Raw genomic sequence first — 21,971 nt, forward strand, 5'->3', positions numbered from 1 at the left:
TAACTTATGTCAACAGAGGAGTTTCTCAGAGAGCTGACACTAATATGTCTGCTAGGCAGCACTGCTGTGCCTACAGAACTAGTGGCAGACACTTCTAGAATTGTTGAAATTATTGAAATTCCAGATGTTGTTAGCCTGGTGTAGCTATTCTAGAGTAGTAAAACACAAGATGGGCAAACACTCCTACATTTGTTTTCTCTCTTGCAGTTATATGTCCTTCCATCTATATTTTCATGTGTTGTTCATATTTATTTTCAGTTACCCTAAATGTTATCTTGACACATGTTAACCAAGCTTTTGCCAATCAGAAGTCATCCTATAGCACTGTATTTTCCATAGGTTTGGGTAGAAAGTAGCCAAAACCACTGGAGGTTTTTTTTTCTGTGCAGGTGAATATTAGGGGGATGGTTCAGTGGTATCTTGTGATATTGTTGAATTCTGATCCCTGTGGTTCTCTGTATAATTTTGTTTTGTTGCATGCATTAAAAGCTTAAGGAAAAATTAAATTTGTTGATCCAACTCTGATAAAATTTCACTTGTTTTTTGTCAGAATCATCACTGTTCTGTGAGTGTCCTTTACAGCTGATTGTGTACTTGTTTCTTTTGAAAAAGATATGTAAGTTCTTTTTAATTGAGCCGAGCATTTCATATTCATTAGGGATTGCTGAAATTTTGTTCTGAGAGAATGAAGTTCCAAATGCTGTTATTTTAAAGAGATGAAATAAAAATCTTTGAAGAGTGTGAATGACAAACCATGACATTGTTGGAACATTTTTCATGGATTTGCAGTCTTTACCCATGCTGTTTGTATCTGTTCCAGATCCTGGCTCTGCTGAACGCATAGCACAAAAACGGAAATTTCCCAGCCCTCCACATTCCTCCAATGGCCACTCACCTCAAGATGCATCAACAAGTCCTATAAAAAAGAAAAAGAAGCCTGGTCTATTGAACAGTAATAATAAAGAGCAGGTAAGAGAAGTCATGGTTTTATTACACTGGAATATGAAACAGTAGAGGATGGAGAGATAGCTGATCAGGAGCTCAGTCTTCTTTAAGGAAGCTCCATGTTTGTACTCTTGACGATTGGATGTTAATTTTTGAATGCAGTGGGGATAGGAGGTGGTATTATAATTTCAGTTTGAATGCTCTTTGATTATTGTTTTACATCTATTGAAAAAGATCACCTGTGTCCTGCTTAGTGATTTCATAGAAGTAATAAGATGTATAACCAATAAATGCATTTTGGAACAGAATTACTATGAATAATTACAATAATGAATAATAACAATAACAAAACCAACAATAGCTGTTTTTTGATTAAAACCATTAGCAGGAAATGTTCAGTAGTGTGATAACCTAGATTGAGAAAGGTCTTATAATGTCAGTGAAATTCCTCATCTGCTTTCAGTCCTTTCCTACTGCCCATTAGTCAGCTCCAACACGGTATTCTGTATATTTCCTCCCCTTCCTTATAATTTCCAGGCAGTGTACACTCCTACCAAACCAGTGAAATCAAAGGGTCACACTGACTTGTCACTCTTTATGCTTGTAACCTTATTTTTACTATCTTCTGAATGCTGAATTGATAGCATTTGTCCTTCTAAGAACTTGACTCCACAAGACTTTGACAATTTCTGATTCATTGTATGATGCACATGAAAGAACTACATGAATTGTATTGAACAGCAAATGTTGTAAAGCATCTGTATCATCCTGGAGTAGATTACATGAAAACAGTCTTCAGCCTTATTGAAATTACTTCACACCTGATGTACTAATGACAAGCCTGTGTATTTTTCAAAGTGCTTTTTTGTGTCACGGGTTTTTTTGCCAGTGTCATACAAACACAGGATTAAGTTCAAAGCACTTTCTCCTGGCATAAGAGTATCCACATTATCCTGGTACATTTGCACTGGTGAAGAAAGAAAATGAAATTCCTGCTCACTGCAAGTTGTCCTGGAACAAAAGCTGTGAATAAACTAGGCCTTAAAGATCAGTGTAAATTGTATTTTATTTCAGGATAATCAGAAGGTGTAACTGTATCATGTGGAGGTGCACTGGGGTCAGTTTGGCATTTGCTGAGGCCTGGGTTTATTCCTTTACATTTTGGATATTTTCTGGACAGATATTGCCCCCCTGAAGTCTGAGCTTGTAACTGTGCAGTGCAGAGATAATTTTGCAGACAGTGGAATTGAATCCTTGGGTATAAATGACCACTTTTTCTTCCTGCATTTAAAAATACATGTGAAAATGCAGTTGCAGTTGTTGAACCTGATAAATTCCCCTTGGTAAATACTTTTCTGTTTTCCAGGTATCTCAGACCTGAAATGTACAGGATAGAATAAAGTTGTGTATCTAATGAAGAAAACCTATCAGACTTGCTTATTTTACTGTATTTACTACAAGTTAGCAAGAAAATATAATTTGTTTAGTTCCATTTAGCTTTTACAAGTTGCTTTTCATTTCATGTTGTCTTGCATGTCGAATTTTAAGTGGGCATGCCTGAAGATTGTTGTGTCTAAATAGGTTCAAACTCTGCTCTCTGTGGTAGTGGGAGTTGTTTTTAAAGATTCTTTTACTGCTGAGCATACAGGTTCTAGTTTTGCTCTCAGGGTGAGTTTGAGCATGATGTAGCTGATAGCTGTGGTTCTGATTGACTGATAAATCTGTTTTGAGGTATGACAACTTCCCTGGAAACCTCTAACTTAATATTCTACGTTACAAAGTGCTTTAGAGTACTTGAACATTTCAAGATATAATTACTAAAGTTATAGTTGCACAAAGCTTTGTATTACATGTTGTGGGTGCAGGAACAGATCTTCAGAATGGTGCCATCAAGTATTTAAAGTGCTGAAAATCAAGCAGAGAATTGAGGAATTGTAGAATGTAAATAAGGTGAAAAATCAGGAACTTCTGACACTTAATTGTTCAGTTATAATGTAATTGAAGTTGTCAGCTTGTTTTACTACTAGTTTCAATATTAATTGAAACTGAATATGAATAGTGATCTTTTTCTCTCCAAAACAGCACTACAATACTGTCGTTTGTTTTCTTCAGTTTTCTTTGTCATTCTACATTCAATAAAAAGACTATAAAACAAGCAACTGCCTAGTTGAGTTTGAACTTTAATAACTGTTAAAATTTTAACTCTTAAAACATTACTCTGACTAGGACAAGTGAAAAGGTCCCTTGATGCAGTTGAATCATTCACTTTCAGCCTTTTAGTTTTGTTCTTTTAGACTCTCTTGAGTCTCTAAACCCTTTTTTGTTTTGTTTCTTAAAGTTGGCTTAGGCAAAGTAAAGTGATAGATGTCTAAATGATGAAAGCATCCTTGAACAGAAAACCAATTCATCTTATGTTCCAGCAAAAATTGACTTCTCTTCAGTTTGGATGTTATGATTTCTGTGGAAGTTTCACAGGTTTTATGTTTGTCTTAAAGCAGAATCTTTGAATCTTACAAAGTTAGTGTGGATATACTACTTATATCCACTTCAAAGTCAGAATATGTATTAAATTCCTGTGGTAATTTCCTTTATCTGCAGTAGAGGAAATGCCCCATAGCTGCATTTCCACATATACAAGATTGAGATGTTGGTCTTACAGCTGTGGTGCATTTAGCTGCAAACAAAACATATTTCTCCTTTGGAAATTACAACTTTCCCTTCCTCATTCTGGTTTCTTTGCTTGAATGCTTGTTGTAGTAATTAATTTGAAATGGACTTAAATCCTTACGCTGTTCCCCTTATTCCACAAGATCTCATAGAACCATCCTTCTGAAATTCTTGTCATGTTGTGTCATTAAATGTGTTCATATAGAAAGTACAGAAGTAACACTTTCCCCATTTCTGTGGCAGGAACAAAGTGTTTCTTTGGGCTTTGTCATCTGTAGAATAGAAAAATGAAAACCACCAAAACCGGCACAAATTCATGTGAAATTTTAGATGGCAGAGTGTTTATGGATAACATCCTTTCTTTGCCTAAAATACTATATAGTGTTAGATAATTTGGGTATTTTTTTTGAGATACAACATCTTCAGGTGGGTTGTTGCTCCTACCTTGAAGATCCCTTATTCCTGCAAATAATTAGACCTCCTCCTTTGTAACTTTAGGTATCTAGAAATGCCATGGTTCAAAGTGGGATGCTGGTGCTTTCTGGGGACATTATTTATACCCCGTGTGACTGATTTTGTTCAGGATGCCTCCAAGGTACAGAACACACATTTGGTTGCCCTGTTCTGTGAATCACATTGGGTGTGTGACAGCTCGAGAGTCTCAGAAGTTGCAGATTTGTAAATGGTGTAGGACACTTGCAAAATGACCTGAGAATCCAACAAAATGATTCTTCAGCCTACAGGTGTTTGGATAATTACAAGTGAAGTCATGAGCAAGTAGTTTTACATCAAACAAAAAAGTCACATTAAAAGAGAAAAAATCTCAAGGCTGTTTCCCTCCTCATCAAACCACCCCTATAATGAAGACCAGAAAGAGAATTTGAGTTCCCTTGTCATTAATAAATAGAAAGTAGTTTTCCAATAAATGTTCGCAGCTCTTCAAAGATGATATAACAAACTTTAGGTATCTCTGGACCCATTTTAAGCCATCCCAGGCTCTTCACTTGTATTTTGGCGTCAGCTGTGTCATTGAGCTGTCAGGCTCAAGGGGAAGACCAGTTCATGCAGGTTACAAAGTTAACACTGTTTTCTAGTGCAGGCAAACCAGTAGAGATGTGAGTCTTGAACTGTGATATGCCTTTAGGTGGTGAATGAAATCTCTCCTGTAGTGGAGGTGGCTGCTCAGAATGTGAATTTGCTCCTTTGTCGTCCTTCTCTACAATTTGCCTTATTAATCAAAATCAGCATTGGCTTGCTTCGTGGTACAAAGCTATAAACTGCTGCAAACTAGCACAGATTTGCATGGTGTTCAACTCCTTGTTTCAGGACTAACTTCTCCAGTTGTCCCAGGTTTAGCCAGCACTAAATATCTCAGTGTTTAGCTTGCACGGCCCCATGAAATTCTGAGTTTAGTGGGCGTAATAGCTTCTATAGCAATACTTCTTTCTTGAAGCTGAAAGTGTTTGCTGGCTCTTGTTGAATTGCATGTCTTGCACTCAATGCCCTCACTTGCCACAAAAAATTATATCTGGTCTTGAGTGTAAATTGTCATTCGACATCTCAATAAGCAGTAAACTTCTTTATGAATGATTTTGTGCAATGACTAAGATACTGTGCTTGCATAAATGTTAATCAAACTCTGTAAATTGCTGTTTGCTTATATATTATGAATATTATGATTTGAAAAAATGCAAATTTGTTTTGAAACCAAACCTGTTTTTCTTGCCTACATTTCAGTCAGAACTAAGACATGGTCCGTTTTACTATATGAAGCAGCCACTCACCACAGACCCTGTTGATGTTGTACCACAGGATGGACGGAATGATTTCTATTGCTGGGTTTGTCATCGGGAAGGCCAAGTCCTCTGCTGTGAGCTCTGTCCTCGGGTTTATCATGCTAAGTGTCTGAAACTGACAGCCGAACCAGAGGGGGATTGGTTTTGCCCAGAATGTGAGGTTAGTTGGATATAAGGAATGGATTTCTTTCTTGGTTTTGAGATTTAAACAGCTTTTTTTTTGTGTTCTGAAATGTTTCTGGTTTATTTCTACATTGCCTCTTTGTCAAAGTACCAGAAAAATTTGTACAGAAGAGGAGGCATCCATGGGTCTGCATCACTGCTTTTCCTCTGTGTTTGGCTTGTGTTTGCCTTCTTACCTCAAGTCTCCAACTTGCTTTGTGTCTCCAGCTCTAGAGAAGCACCATTTCAAAGAGTGATCTCTTCATCAGGCACCAGTAATTCTGAAATCATTCTGCAGTTTTTGCTAGTTGAACTTGTGCTTCTTCTGTGGGCTGACCAGCTTTTCAACAGTGTAGAAAAAAATTGCATTATAGGGTCTACATAAACAAGTGGGTGTTTTGTTACTGTGGAAGAATTTAATCATTCCTCTCTGGTGATTTCTGGGGAGAGAATGCTTAGTATCCAGTTTATCTGTAGTGAAAGCAATGGTTTATGACATGTTTTCCTCTGATCACTTATTTTATGAGAGCCCAGGTGACCTTCTCACTCTCTCACATTGCTCTGAACCCACACTGTATTTGGGAATTTTATGTATTCACATATTCACTTTGCGTGATCTTGAAGATTCTGGATAATTTTCTGGTCATTTCCTTTTTTCCTTTTTTTCTTCATTTTTGATAACAGAGACAGGCCAAAAGGCAGGTAAAACAGGCATCTGAAGTACTTAACACTGCATTATCAGAAGTGTTTTACTTCTTATAAAACAGCTATTATCTTTATTTGAATGCTAGAACGTTTCAGTGGAGAAGGATTTATCTAGAAATGTTTGCTGACGAAGGTTTTTTTCTGAACTTTCAGAAAATCACAGTTGCAGAATGCATAGAAACACAGAGTAAAGCAATGACAATGCTCACCATCGAACAGCTATCATATCTACTGAAGTTTGCACTACAGAAAATGAAACAACCAGGGGTAAGGAAATTTTGGTTGTTCTCTTCTTTAAATACTTGGATCATGTGTTTGTCATAATCTGGGGTCTGTTTCCTTTAGTGGATTATGAATGTTTAGTTTAGTTTATCAGATTGTCTGTGACAACTTCTGTTCTATCTGCCACCTGTCTAGCACAGACAGATTAGTTTAGGTTGTACAGACTGTTTTGGAGTGCATTTAAAATGTAGTTTTGTGATGTAACTTGTGGATGTATTTTCAGTTGGTGTAATTAATGTACAGTGTAATTAGTGTGGTTTTCCAGTGGAAGGTAGTGGTTTCTTACTCTCTGAAAGTGGACAATGCTGTATTAGACATAAAAGGAGAATGTGGAGACATGATCTCTTCCCAATATATCTATATGGACAGGAGCCCTAGGCACTGACACTGTTGCATTATTGATTATATGTGCTGAAAATGTAGCTTTTATCTGTTATTAGCAAGTGTTCTTACTGTAGAAGTTGGTTGTATCACATACTTCTAAAATGCTGAGGAAATTTCCTTCAGTGTGTCTAAAATGTGCCATTGTGTGTTGTAAATCCCAACAGTACCTTTTACAAATCCCCCAATTTTTGTGACTTTTGCCATTCATAATGTCCAGCATATGAAAAATCAGTTAAATGAGACCTTTTAGTTCTGATGTTCTGCCAATAATTTGTTGCCTCATAATGTTTTATAATTACCTTTGAAGAATTTTGTCCAATGACACAGCTGGAAGTAGTATTAGAAAATAAGTGAGTGTTGTGTCATTGATGAAACTGTTCAGTAGTAGTAACCAGTGTGGTTATTTTTCCCCCTAACAGACAGAGCCATTTCAAAAGCCAGTTTCACTAGATCAACACCCAGATTATGCAGAATATATCTTTCATCCAATGGACCTTTGTACATTAGAGAAGGTTTGTATGAAGCTAACAGGTTCCTTGAGTTTGATTGTTATCTGTAACATTTCTAAAATGTTTGATGGCAGGGGGAGAGAAGTTGTTTGAAATTATTTTGATGGGTGGGGTGGTTTCTTGGTTAATATGAAAGTCAGTTCATTTACAGCTTAAAAACAATCATGTGTTAACTGAACTTCACTGTTTTGTCTGAGCCAGTAACAAATGCTCAGACAAAATAGTGTGAAAAAGATAAGCTTACACTGCTGACTTCCTCCTATTAAATTAATCTGATTCTATAAATGAACTCCTGGAGAGACTTCTTTTAGCAGGATTTGCATTTGATCATTATGTTACCTTATGTTTCATTTGATCAATATGTATCATTGGTTCATTAATTAGGGACCATTTGATATATATCCAGGGGTCATTCCAGACTCCTTTTACTGATCATTCAACAAATACTGTAATCTCCACTGCATCTGAGGTGTAGAAGAAAAAAGAAACAGTCAAGAGGTGGATAATGGAACTTTCATTCTCAGTTCAGTATTAATTTGAAAGTACATAGAATGAAGAAATTCTCCATTCTCCATTGCTTAATGAAGAATGAAGCATGGGAGAGCTTTGTTCTGTCAGGACCTGGTGAAAAGACAAGTTTTGATTCTCTGTGTCCTTACAGTGGAGGCCGATGTCTTTATTGTATAAAGTATGGTAACAAAACCATGGGATTGATTTCATTTAATCAAATTGCTTTACCCACTAGGTAGACTATAATATCAAACATTCTAATGTACTGTGACCAGGATTTTTATGGGTCTTGTAAAAATTAAAACTGCTGTAGAGTGATAATACATCAGTAGAAGAAAGAAAAGACTGTTTTCTGCAGAAATGCCGTGTTCCTAATGCTGTGTTAGGAAACATGTTTTTTTGGAATTGTTTGAGATGTTGATCTAAATAATTCACTATTTAGATTTAATTTAGACAGTTCATGCATTTTCAGGGCATTCAAAAGGCACCTTGAATTTGAGAGATATTAAGCATTTAGAATCATAAATCTGCAGTAAATTACTATCATAGAATCACAGCCTGATTTGGGTTGGAAGAACCTGTAAAGTTAATTTTGTTCCAGCCCCCTGCTGTGGACAGGGACACCTTCCACAGGACTTGATTGCTCAGAGCTCTGTCCAGCCTGGCCTTGAACACCTCCAGGGGCCAGTTTTATTTATTGTATGACTGATAGGACACAACATTCAGGAAGAAGCTGTCACTTTTTACTGCTGTTTCCTGATACATTCTTAATTTCTTCTTTACAGAATGTTAAAAAGAAAATGTACGGTTGCACTGAAGCATTTTTGGCTGATGCCAAATGGATTTTGCACAACTGCATTATTTACAATGGGGGTAGGTAGTAAGATGTACTTCCATCCTCAGATATGGAACTTTGACATAGTTAAAGTTAGGGAGCAATTTGTAGACTTCTACACTGAAAGTGTCTTCCTGTGAATGACCATAGTGCCTAAAAACCAAAAATTTTTTTAACAACTGGTATAAATAAAACCATAGGGCCAGATACAACCTGTGCTATCGCTTGCTCATTCCACCTTAGAGAAAACATTTCAAATAAGGTAAAATCCTGGGATGGTTTGGGTTCATAGGATCATTGAATGGTTTGGACCTCACATGACCTGATCCAATCTGCATCATTTAGTTCCAACCCCCAAATTGCTTTAATGTTTTGCATTGTACAGCACTTAATTGAGACCTAATTGAGAAGATCATACAGCACTTCCCTCACTGAAAGAGTGTGTCAGTGGTGGGAAGGCTGCAATAGGCTACAAAAAGGAGCATTTAAAGATTATGTTACATGGAGAAGAAGAGTGCTGACGTTCTGCTTTTGCAAGCATGTGGTTGATGAATATGTTTGTACATAGTATTTTTAGATGTGCTCTTTTGTTTTTATGGACTACTTTTATAGCTGAAAACTGTTGATTTTATCATAGTTCTACCATAACAATTTTCTTGGTTAAAGCATTTTATTATTTCCTCAGGAAATCACAAATTGACACAAACAGCAAAAGTCATCATCAAAATCTGTGAGCATGAGGTATGAGTGCCCCAATCAAATTAATTGTTCTGTATGTTTAGTATTACATGTCATATATTTGTGAGTGACATAATATGTATTTTCCAAGATGTGTATTACAGATTTATAATTTTTATAGGTTTCCTTACATTTAGGTATGCATATCCATGGCCTACAGAATGGCATTGGGCAAAGGCATTGCAAATGTGTCTTCCACTAGGATATTCACTATTTGTAATTAAGACCTGTGGGGATGGGAGGAAAGAGGAGAAAGTGGATATATGGATTCTGCTCAAAGGTTTCTGTCTTGTTAATGAATATTTGGAGCTGGAAAAAGAGACCAACATCTTCTGATGCATAGATGTGCTTTTTGTGGTTCTTCTACTGTAACAATATGATTTTCCTCTGAATAAATGCAAATGACCACACTTTGGACTCTGATTAATCTCCCCAATAACTTTTCTTTTTCTTTCCAGATGAATGAAATCGAAGTGTGTCCGGAATGTTATTTAGCTGCTTGCCAAAAACGCGAGAATTGGTTTTGTGAGCCTTGTGTAAGTTAAGAATTATGGTGGTCTAGCTACTACATGAAACCAGCAGTTCTCATTTGACTGTTACCCCTCTTTGTTTTAAACCTGTGGTGGTTACTTAGTCAAGGAAAGCTGCTGTAGTTTATCAAGCTGGGATATCATCCTTGTGGAGTCAGACTGTCTCCAATTGCTTAGCTGTGAGATTGCAGCTTTCATAAAAGGATTGCTCCAGTCAGAAATAATTGTAAAGACTGTCAGCAACCAATTCACAAGTTCTCTGTCCTCAAATAGAATGTAGCTGCCTTGTGCCAGCAGTGCTTACGTGTGGTACCCTCAGTGCTCAGCAGATTTCTGAAATGTGAATGTCTCTTTCTGCATATGTGCATCAGTTTAGACTTGACTTCTCTTTTGTGACCTATTGATAGGTTGTGTGCTTCCTGTTTAATACTGAACTGGATTTGGGAAGACACTCTAAGATTCCTAAGTAGAAGTGTGTAATCCATCAGGTTATTTCTTGGATTGGTCTGATTTCAGCTGGGATAAGAAAAGTTCCTTTTCTTCTTAGCAGCTGGAACAGTGCTGTGTTTTTGATTCAGTATGAGAATAATATGGATGACACACTGATGTTTTGGTTGTTGCTAAGTAGTGCTTACCCTAAGTTAAGGACTTCTTAGTGTCTTATGATCTTCCAAGACACAAGCCTAAATGAAAATCAGAGCATTTCAAAGGTTGGATCTAGCCTAACTTCTGTTATGTTATATATTTGAAGGGCACTAATCAAAAATAGATGAATTAAGAAGTGCAATTACAATAAGTTTAATCAAGATGTGTAAGGTTTTATGTTTTGGGAGTTTTTTAAATATAATTTTATCATTTTATCCTCTCAGGATTTATTATAGTTTATAGGAAAATGGAATCTTGCATTTGGCAAGTGCCTTGTGCACGTTGGATCTTTATTGAATCTAAGTAATACATACATTCTTTTATAAGATCACGTTTATTATCAAATTTGAAGGTAGTACTGCTTACATTTTCTTACTGTGTATTTTGCCTCTTCCTCTAGAGCAATCCCCACCCTTTGGTCTGGGCTAAACTCAAAGGCTTTCCATTCTGGCCTGCTAAAGCACTGAGGGATAAAGATGGGCAGGTCGATGCCCGTTTCTTTGGCCAACATGACAGGTGGGAGTTCAACAAAAGGATGTCTGGCTCTACTTAAAATATTCACCTTGTAGTTTTGTGTGCTTACAAGTTTTTGGATCCTTCTTTAGAACCTTGACCCCAACAAAGTGTAGCAAACACAGTTTTAGTTCCTTACATGGTGTCTGTAGAACGTGAGCCGTGTCTGTAAGATGCATACATAATGTGGTCAGTATGCAGCTTAATACAGCTGGGGAGAGCTGTAGGTCTGAAAGGTGGAAGAAACCAATGAAGTAATTTATGTTGTCTAAACATTACAGGAATATACACACACCTGTAGATTTAAAAAATACAGAAATATAACCTGTGTTGAAAATGCCAGTTTTGCTCTGAAGGGAGTTCTCTGTACTTGTGAATCCTCTGCTTAGATGGACACAGTCATGATGAATACAAGTTGATTTGTCATGAATTAGAAATAGAAATCTATAATAACATGTGCTGTAAAAAACCCACCTATACAGGACCACGAAATAATTAGGTCAAAGTTCCTGCTATCTTTGGACCTTGGGAGGCAGTTTCAGGGTCTGCTTTATTTCATGATAGATAAAATCTGTCCAGTACTTGCTGATAGAACTTTTCCTGACACTGAGGAATTTGGCCAACCTGGCCTGGGGTGTAAAATGTTTCTAAGAAGGTGCTTGTGAAGCATTCATTTCCTTACCTACTTTTTACTTTTTTGTGCTATGACAGATAGACTGTTTAGCAGTGGCTGTCTTGCTATTGGAACACAAGTGTTCCAATTAGGAATATTTTGTCATACTTGGCAAGTGTTAAGTCATGTTTTATTCTACTGAGTAAAGTAAATTAAGCCAGTGGTAATCCAAGGCATGCAATTTGCTTACTTACCAAAACTAAGCATTGAAATATTAAAAGAAAGTAATGATGGTTCTTTAAAATTATCTGAGCTTTTCATATTTTTATGATTAGGCAAAAATAAATTAGTTTGTGCATAAAAGTTGGCAATGTCAATTCACAGTATGAAATGTAGTTATATTATCTTTTATTTCTCTGTTTTATATATAGGGCCTGGGTTCCAATAAATAATTGCTACCTCATGTCTAAAGAAATTCCTTTTTCTGTGAAAAAGACTAAAAGCATCTTCAATAGTGCAATGCAAGAAATGGAGGTTTATGTTGATAACATTCGTAGAAAATTCGGAGTATTTAATTATGCACCTTTCCGGACACCATATACTCCCAACAATCAGTACCAAATGTTGTTAGACCCTGCAAACCCAGCTGCTGGAACTGCAAAGACAGACAAACAGGAGAAGATCAAACTGAATTTTGATATGACAGCATCACCCAAGATTCTGATGAGCAAGTCCATGCTGAGCAGTAGCACAGGTCGCAGGATTTCGCTGACAGATATGCCACGGTCACCAATGAGTACAAACTCATCAGTTCACACTGGGTCTGATGTAGAACAGGATGCAGAGAAAAAAGCAACTTCCAGTCATTTTAGTGCCAGTGAAGAATCCATGGACTTTATTGAGAAAAATACAGGTAAAAAAAAAGGAGGCACAAAACTTTGGAAATGGACTAAAATGGAGTTTTATTCCATGTACTTTTTAAAGACAGGCTGTGTTATGACTTGATTTATGAAGAAATTTTAAAAAAGAGTTGAATATAGCTTTCAGTATCACAGATAAGAAAGAACAGTTCTTTCTGTCACATTGACAAGGAATGAATAATCTTGAAAAGTGACTAAACCAGTTCAATTTAAGGAGCAGGAAATAGTTGTAACTATTAAAGCGAATGGAGAGTGGGAAAAAAACCCCAAAAACATTAGAATTGTCATGCATACGTGTTCTGGTTTTAAATCTGTCTTTATTTATTCTGTACTTTTTCAGCTTCCCCAGCAGCAACAAGGACAGGTCAAGCAGGGAGCTTGTCAGGCAGCCCCAAACCTTTCTCACCTCAAGCATCAACGCCGATTTCTGCTAAGCAAGAAAGAACTTCCACTCCAGGAAGCATTCTGAATCTTAACCTTGGTTAGTTTTGACATTTTAAAACCTAATATTCTTACATCTGAGCAAATTATGGTGGTGACAATGCAACATAATATGAACAAACGTGCTTGTATGTGGCTTTAAATGAACTAAGGTCTTTAAATGAGGCACACATGTAATTATTGTTGCATCAGATTTAGTGGGTTTCTTATCTTGTAAAAGAAAGTTTCCGTTATTGTTTCTTGTTGATGAAAGGAAGTGGTTAAAGGATAATTTTTTTCTTAGCTGAACTGTACAAATGAATGTGTCTAAACAGTAGGTAAGTTTCTAAAGGTTGAGATTACATGAACATTGCTGCTCTTCACCACTCAGTCTCTCTCAAGTGAATTGATGGCAAGATTTTCTTGTGATCTTTAGGAATTAGGATTTACTAGGGCTTCTCTCTTGCTGCCTTCATATCACCTCCTCACTGATCATCCCTCTCTAGGGAGATAGATGGATGAAAGGAATTAGCAGAATTCTTGAAGTCTTGAAACTCCCTAGAAGTAAATTTTGGGATTGTGGAATTTTGAAAGATGGAGTAGGTAAGTACTAAGTCAATAAAATAGTTCTGCCAGCCAAACATGTAAATCAGTTTGCTCAGTCGTGCTTTGTTCCTGTGAGTGTTCTGATTCAGTTCTGGCAAGTTTTTACCTCCACGTGATGTTACACAGAGAACACAGGATTTTGCCTCTTGGTGATAGCCAGGTATTTCAGGAAGGCTTAAGTTAAAATAATGAATGTCTTCAGTACCTTACAGCTATTCTTATTCTGGATACAAGCTCACAAGTCTATTTTTCAGTGAGTCATATGTGTGGACATAATAGTAGAACTAATTTCTTCTGCTGCATTGCAGGTGTTTGTCACCTCATCTGAGGTGACAGTGCATTTGGAAGTGCTGCAGTTGTGTGAGCCACAGATGGGAGACATCAGCTGGAGCACTTTGAATAAATAGCATAGATTGGAAAATCTGATGTTATGGTCCATCAGTAATACCATAAAAGAAGTGCTTGTATGATCTCAAGCACAAGTCTGTGGAGTTCTTCTCAGGTTTAGGGGAACTTCCTTTATTAAATATAGTTTTTGGTGATGAGAGTGAAAATAACAACCCTTCTTCATTAACAGTGTCGGCTGTGCCAGACATGGGTTCTGTGGATGTTAGAATTTTTCCAATATAACTCATTGTGACTCATTGTCATACGTGACATGAACAGGATTTCTCTCTGCATTAACAAAAGTGAGAGTCCAGAAAACAAAGACACTTTGTATCTTCAGAAGAGTGCTAGGAGGACTCTGTGGTCTGCAATTCACCAACAAGGAAGGAGAAATAACAGAAATGAACCATCTGTTGCTACTGTCAGATTTGCTAATTTGAAATATGGAGGTGTGAATGAGCAAGATATACAAGGATTTGGAGGGGGGGGGAAGAAAAACATATCTCTGATAGTATAGGACCTGCCCTTGGGTAACAGGAAACAGTAAGAATGTACCTTGATATGAAATTCAAACTTACAAAGGATGTCTGGTTAGAGGAATCATTGGTTCAGCCCTTCGTATTTATTTCACTTTTCTCTAAGTTGTACTTCAACAGAAAATGTTTCTAAATATATATATATGTGTGTGTGTAGTAAAATAAGGCAACACTGTGTCATATTTAACTGCTCTAGAATGAAACTTGAAAATAAAGCACAAATGGACATTGTGCCAGTGTTACCTTTTGCTTTCTCCATGGCCTCTGGTTTTTCTCAGCTTATGGCATTGGCCCATCTGATCTTACCACGACCCAGTTGAAGCAGCTGAATTGGCCAAATGTAATTTTTCTCTTCATTTTTTCCCACTTCTTCATGGGTCCTTTCTCTTCCCCCAACTAACTCCAACTGGTTTAGTGGCCTGAGCACTGATGGAATGTCAGCACTCCTGGCGAAGGGTAAAGGATGGGACTGTGCTATACAAATAGAACCTCTGAAATGGGAAAATTGAAGCAAAATTGTGAATTTAGTTGCTAAGACAGTTTTACCCTTAGCACTGTAGTGTGTGTTCTTTGCAGACAGATGTGTGCATTTCAGAGTGAAAATTCTACACATGTAGATGAAAACTCAAGATTTTGCTGACATATACTGAAAAATGCATTCTTCTATTCTTGAATTTTCTAATCTATCCAGTGAAATAATCCACATTTTTATATGTATTCTCATGACCTAACTTTTGGATTTTAAATGATAAGTATAAAGATTTTATGTGTCTTATAATCTCATAAAGATTTTATTTCTGTTTAATTTTCTCTATGAAGGTAGTACTCCTAGTAGTAAATAACAGCAGTAGTTTAATAGAGGTGCTGTCAGACAGCTTTACAAACCTGAGGGGGGATTTCTTGATGGAGAATTTGTCCCCATAACTGAGGCCTGTGTTTTGTGTGTGAAGAGAGGAAGAATCCATTTTTTGCAGTAAAGTCATTTTAGAGTTATTATTTAGCCCATAATTACAAAAAAAAGTGCAGTATGTTCCAGATCATCTGCATTGCCCTCTGGTGAAACGTGTTTTATCTGGACAGCGATCTGGGGTTTCTGTAAAATCCTCCTCTGAGTTGGTGTTTGTCTTTGCAGACCGCAGCAAAGCCGAGATGGATCTGAAGGAGCTGAGCGAGTCGGTGCAGCAGCAGAGCACCCCAGTGCAGCTCATCTCCCCCAAGCGCCAGATCCGCAGCAGGTTCCAGCTCAACCTCGACAAGACCATCGAGAGCTGCAAGGCACAGCTGGGTGAGTGTCCCTCAGAAGCACAGTGGGCAGCAGAAGGATACACTTAAATAAGTTTTTGAATTGTAAAACCGTTAATATTTTGTGTTTTAAAACGAGAGCGGAGAATATTCAACCTCTTCGAGTCAAGTAGAATGCACTGAATTAGTTTGCTAGACCTGATGATTCAAATTTTTGTCAGAAAGCTTTCATCTTTTAACCTGTTTTTTGTACCATTCTGATGCAGACAGTATGAGAAGATTATAGTCTTATCTGCTTTGAATGTTGAAAAATTGGACAATTCTGCCTAAATTGTGTCAGTTGCACAAAGTAGAATGAATGTAAGTAGCTAACTACAATCAGGTGAATAGTGTTGCTGATTTTTTTAAGGTGGCTTCTTGTGGATAAAAACAATTCCTTTTTTTATTTGCCACCATTGGGTCCTGAGTTGGACAAAAGATCTTGCAGGTGGGGGGAAAAAGCAGTGGAAGGAGGGCCATTGAATGAAATAAAAATGTTAATTGGAGTATGTAGAAGTTCATTCATATATGATGTGGTGCTGGGACAGGGCACTAAGCTTTGTAGCTTAAGGATTGACAGTTAAGGTAATGGGATGTGTACAGTTTGTTCCAGTATATAGAGTATTTTCTTGGTAATGTCAAGTCAGTCTGATGTCAGCATGGAATGTACTTTCCTTCCCACAATTAGGAATAAATGAAATATCTGAAGCTGTTTATACTGCAGTAGAACACAGTGACTCTGAAGATTCTGAAAAATCTGATAGCAGTGATAGTGAATATAGTGATGAGGATCAGAAATCAAAGAATGATCAAGAGGATGGTGAGGACAAGGAAGGTGCAAGAAGTGACAAAGAATCGTTGAGCTTGAAAAAAAAACCTAAGCCTCCAGCACAGAATGAAGACAAGGAGGAACTTAAAAGCACAAGTCCAGAAGTGGAGAAAACAGAAGATCCAGTCAAGGAAAAGGCTGTTTCAGACACTGAAAAAGAATTTTCTGAAAAGGGAAAGAATTTACAGCATCCTGCAAAAGAAAAGCTGAAAGGTAAAGATGAAACAGACTCTCCAACTGTGCATCTAGGACTGGACTCTGATTCTGAGAGTGAACTTGTCATCGATCTAGGAGATGATCATTGTGCTCGTGAAGGAAGGAAAAACAAGAAAGACTCTAAAGAACCTTCTCCTAAACAAGATGGTAGGATAAAATGATTTACATTTTTTTTCCTCTGTTCTGTAGGGCTATTAGCAAAGGTAGAATTGCCACCTTTATTTTTGCATTAAGATTAAAATATCTGTATTGAAACAATTTTTAGAAGTGATTGTTCATCCTTTGTGACTATGAAAAAAGTTTTCAGTGCCCATTGAAGTTTCTGGTTTAAACAAAATCAGTTTTGTTTCCTGTCATCATTGTAGAACTATGAATATCCATAATTTTTTGCTCTGTGACAAATGTAGAGTTTATTTTGCAACTATGACTACTTTTACTTAAATCTTTACATTTCCACTGACCTCCCAACATTTCAGATATAGAAGAAATTAGAACTTAGCAAACATAGAAATTGCATAAGAACCCATTCAAATCAATTCACTCAGTGATAATCAAAAGAACAACTAAATCACTTGCTGTCTCTAAGCTATTGTACCTTGTCTCTGTGTTTGTAAAAGAGGAAAGTGATCTCAATTAAAATCTTATTTTAATTAAAAATACTTAATTAAAATATTTTACTTTTCATATAAGTTTAATATTTTGTTGATATTTTTATAGCATGTTGGCTCAATCATTTTATTTAAAATAGTGTTTTAAATTCATTAACTAAGCATGCTTTAGAAGACCACTTAATGCTCCTGAATTTTGAATTTTAAGACAGAATTTAATGCATAAATGTTACCATGACGTAATCAAGAAATAGGCTTATAAAATAAGAGACTTGTAATTTTGGGGATTCTTGCTTTTTTTAAAAAATTATTAAGTAAGGCAGCTTTATGAATTTCAAAAGCACTGATCCATGTGGTCTAAATCAATGATGGTTGACATAAATAATCCTAAAATTTTACTTTTACAGTGAGGCAAAGAAATCATACATATACTAGGTAAAATTAAAAGTGAATTTATATATTAATCCATTCATAAATATACATATATACATATATTTGAGTATATTATAGGCATAACTTTTATCCTGTCCATGGTTCCAAGAGTCTGCCTTTGTGTACAAGATAATAGAATGCCTTGGTCCGGAAAAGAGATCTGATGCAAGAAAACCTGAAGGTCTTTGTCCCTTTCCAGAACCCTGTCAGTGCAGCAGCCTTCTCTTTCAGACAGGTTTTTCCTGGCTGCAGTTTTGAAAGAATCATCCAGTTGCTAAATTGTTATGCATGGAACAGTCAGCACTAAATTTTGGATGATTTAAACACAGATATCTTAAGTATGCTGAGTATGTCACAGAACCATCAGGATTGGAAGAAACCTTCAAGATCATTTAGTCCAGCCATGCACCCAGCACCACAATACTCACCCCTAGCCCCTATCCCCAGTGTCCACATCCAGATGCTCCTCACAGGATGTGATTTCTAGACCCTTCCCAGTCCCTTGCCCTTTTTTGTACTTGTTCCAGCACTTTGCTCTCCTTTCTGAAGGACTCAAAACTGAACAACACTTGAGGTGTGGCCTCACCAGTGCCAGGTATTGCAGGACAGTCACGTCCTGCTGGCCACACCACTGCTGATACAAGCCAGGATGCCATGGCCGCCTTGGCCACCTGGGCATGCATCTCCAGCACCCACGTGTCCCTTTCTGCTGAGCAGCTCTCAAGCCCTGTAGTGCAGGGGTGGCTGTGGCCAAGGGCAGCACCCAGCACCTTATTGAACCTGAGTAAGTTGTCCCAGCCCAATGGCTTCAATCTGTCAAGATCTTTGGAGAGCCCTCCTGCCCAACATTGTGTCATCTGCATCTGGTTCTCAATGTCAGTTCACTGTTGTTTAGAATGTTTATAGAGTTCCTTTAGTTATTGCTCAGACAATAATCTTTTAGAATGTTTTTTTTTCCTCCTGAAAGAAATTGGGATGACGGGTGGAAGTGGTAAGGCAGAAACATCCTAAGAAGTGCTAACCTCTCACATATCTTCTGAATGAGGTCAAGCTGGTTTTTCTTGGTTTTGTACTTTTTGTTTTGCTTAGTTACTGATGCATCTGAATTGCCACTAGTTTCAGCTAGACTGAAATGACTTTACTTGTAGAGTATTGATTACTTTTGAGGAAAATAATTCAAAGCAGACTGGAAGGTATATATGTCTGTTCCAAAAACTAGATGGAAAATTACGAATCAGATGTGTTGGTGAAAAGCTGGCATACAATTTTCTGTTTGTTTAGTTGTAGGTAAAACTCCACCTTCCTCCAGTGCAAGCACCCAGCCTCTACCAGAAACACCAGTGCTCACCCGCTCCGCATCGCAGACCCCCCCAGCTGGCGTGACAGCAACCACCAGTGCTGCTTCCACTGTCAGTGCTCCCTCTGCTGCCACAGGAAGCCCTGTGAAAAAGCAGAGGCCTCTGCTGCCCAAGGAAACCGCCCCTGCTGTGCAGAGGGTGGTGTGGAATTCTTCAAATAAATTCCAGACATCATCTCAGAAATGGCACATGCAGAAGGTACAGAGGCAGCAGCAGCAGAGCCAGCAGTCTCAGTCACAGCAGCCTCAGTCCTCTCAGGGGACAAGATATCAGACAAGACAAGCAGTTAAAGGTACACACTTTTCTAACTCATATGCTAAAACCATTAACTATTCCACTTGCATCTTTACCAGTGTCACCTCAGTATCTACAAATTGCTTCCAGCTTTATCTGACAAGCAGCGGATCTGAAGGGTTTTTCAGAGTATAATTTGACAACAATGAAATTACCCAGGCTCCAGGATTTGTCTTTGAAATCCCTGTTGTTTAACAAGACTTTGATGCTAGTTTACTGAGCAAACAGCTCTGGCATTTCAGAATGTTTTCACAACTGTTTTTTCACCATCCCTTTGCTGGAGCCTTCACCAATAGCTGGCACAAGTAACAGGGTAACACAAGCCTGTGCTGCTGTTGCTTCCCTTCACTTAACAGCAACTTTATGTAAATCAGCTTCATTTGTCATTTCAAGTTAATAAACTGAAATGTTTACTGCTGTGTCTGATGAGGAGACATTCTCCACTCTGCTGACACCACTGGCACACAAGTGATTTGTAGAGGAGAGATGTTTAAGTGATGGTTCACATTACAGACATTTACAGATTCTAATTTTTCTGGTCCCAAACTGCTTTTGTGTCTGTCATTAAGCAGTGTTGAAGAACTGTCTTTCTGCTGGTAGACTGCACAAATTAATACAGAAATATTCAGTGAGGAAAAATAAATGTAAAAATTGGAGAAGTCAAATGCAAAAGTTTTGATAGATTCAAACTTTAATACATACCTTAACAGTATGGGCTGAGCTTCATGTTCAACCCATGAGTTTGTTTTCTCAATATTTACTATTGAGCACATCATGCGAATGTTCCATATTAAGTATTATAGTCTAGAAATCTATCATGTAAAAACTTTAAAATCTATAGATTTCTTATATACTGAATTGGCATAAACAAAAATATAGCACATAAAGATGAATAAATTGTTTATTTCAGTAATTCCACTACTGAGGATATTGGCAATGAAGACATCTTTTATAATATGAATCAGTAAAAATAGCTTTAAAAGTTTTATTCTTAAAAAAATACTATTTTAAAAATTCTCTAGTAGCTAAGTCATAAGAACTTGAGGGAGACTTCTGCTCTGGCCAGTCTAAAATGATAACTTTCAAAGTTATATTTGTCTCATTACCTCTAAACCTTACAATTATGTACAAGTTCAATGGCTGGGCACTGTGTAATGAATCATTAGGTGGCACCATTGTATAAATAAAGCAAATCTGAAATGGTTACATGCACACAATTTAGTTAGATATTGAAGGTAGATGTTTGCCTATTGTTTTCATAATTCCTTGTGTGATTGATGCCCTCAATGTTCTCTTTTCTTAGCTGTGCAGCAAAAAGAGATCACGCAGAGCACTTCCACATCCACCATAACCTTGGTCACAAGCACTCAGCCTATTTCCATGGTCACCAGCTCTGGATCTGCAAGCACCCTTTCCTCCACGCTCAACACAGACTTGCCAATTGCAACAGCTTCAGCTGATGTGGCTGCAGATATTGCTAAATATACCAGCAAAGTAAGTTCTAGAGGAAAGTTTTAACAAAGTTGTACTTTTCTTTTAAAACACCCTGTAGTTTCATCAGGTGGGAACTTGTCATAAATGTGTGTTCATGCATTAAACAGATGCCAAGTTCTTAAAGAGAAAGGGTGGTGTGGTACTGGTGTCATCAGAGTGACAGTGAGGGAGGGGACATGAGCTTTCCATACTCCCTTAGATATTTAGATTAAAAAAATCAATGAATACTATATATTTTTGCATTGAGTTGCTTCCCCAAATTCATGGTTATGTATTTTTTGTTTATAAATTATACCAACAGGAATTTCTTAGGAAAGTAGAAGTCAAGCAGTTTACTTGTTCAGGACACTTAAAAATCAGAGTCCTGATCAAAATAGTTGTGCTCTACCTTCTAAATAAGTAGAACCAGGTAAATTACATATATTTAGAGAGAGAGAGAGAGAGAGAGAGAAGGGTAGCAATATAGGTTCCCAATAGAAAGCTGAAAGAAAATGATAGTGATATATATTAAAAATATATATCAAAGATTTTTTTTTCTTTTTGTTTTTCAGATGATGGATGCCATCAAAGGAACAATGACTGAAATATATAATGATCTTTCAAAAAATACTACTGGAAGTACAATAGCTGAGGTTAGTGTAAGATTAAAAAGATTGCTTCTTGAAAATACTTTGAACGTTTTGCATTTTTAATGAAATGCTATACACTGCTTTTAATGTTCCCTAAGGGCAGGACTTAGTATCTTCTAAGGGTTTT

General features: G+C 37.1%; 1 protein-coding gene across 6 annotated transcripts in view; it reads left to right on the forward strand.

Annotated features, from left to right (window-relative positions):
- The window catches only part of ZMYND8 (zinc finger MYND-type containing 8), a 48,409-nt gene that overhangs the window by 18,795 nt on the left and 7,643 nt on the right, over positions 1-21,971 (forward strand). For 4 of the 6 annotated variants that reach the window (XR_010081203.1, XM_063404569.1, XM_063404566.1 and 1 more), the window contains exons 3-17: positions 821-969; positions 5,350-5,568; positions 6,429-6,542; positions 7,361-7,453; positions 8,746-8,833; positions 9,481-9,536; positions 9,992-10,069; positions 11,109-11,224; positions 12,266-12,747; positions 13,095-13,235; positions 15,836-15,988; positions 16,673-17,176; positions 19,351-19,719; positions 21,025-21,215; positions 21,767-21,847. Coding sequence is in view for 5 of the 6 variants with exons in the window: in XM_063404569.1 (XP_063260639.1) it covers positions 821-969; positions 5,350-5,568; positions 6,429-6,542; positions 7,361-7,453; positions 8,746-8,833; positions 9,481-9,536; positions 9,992-10,069; positions 11,109-11,224; positions 12,266-12,747; positions 13,095-13,235; positions 15,836-15,988; positions 16,673-17,176; positions 19,351-19,719; positions 21,025-21,215; positions 21,767-21,847 (2,834 nt within the window). In the remaining variant the exon portion in view is untranslated. The other 2 variants (XM_063404567.1, XM_063404570.1) reach the window with 2 other exon arrangements.

This window comes from Prinia subflava, chromosome 8 (assembly GCF_021018805.1).
Source record: "Prinia subflava isolate CZ2003 ecotype Zambia chromosome 8, Cam_Psub_1.2, whole genome shotgun sequence".
NCBI lineage: Eukaryota > Metazoa > Chordata > Aves > Passeriformes > Cisticolidae > Prinia > Prinia subflava.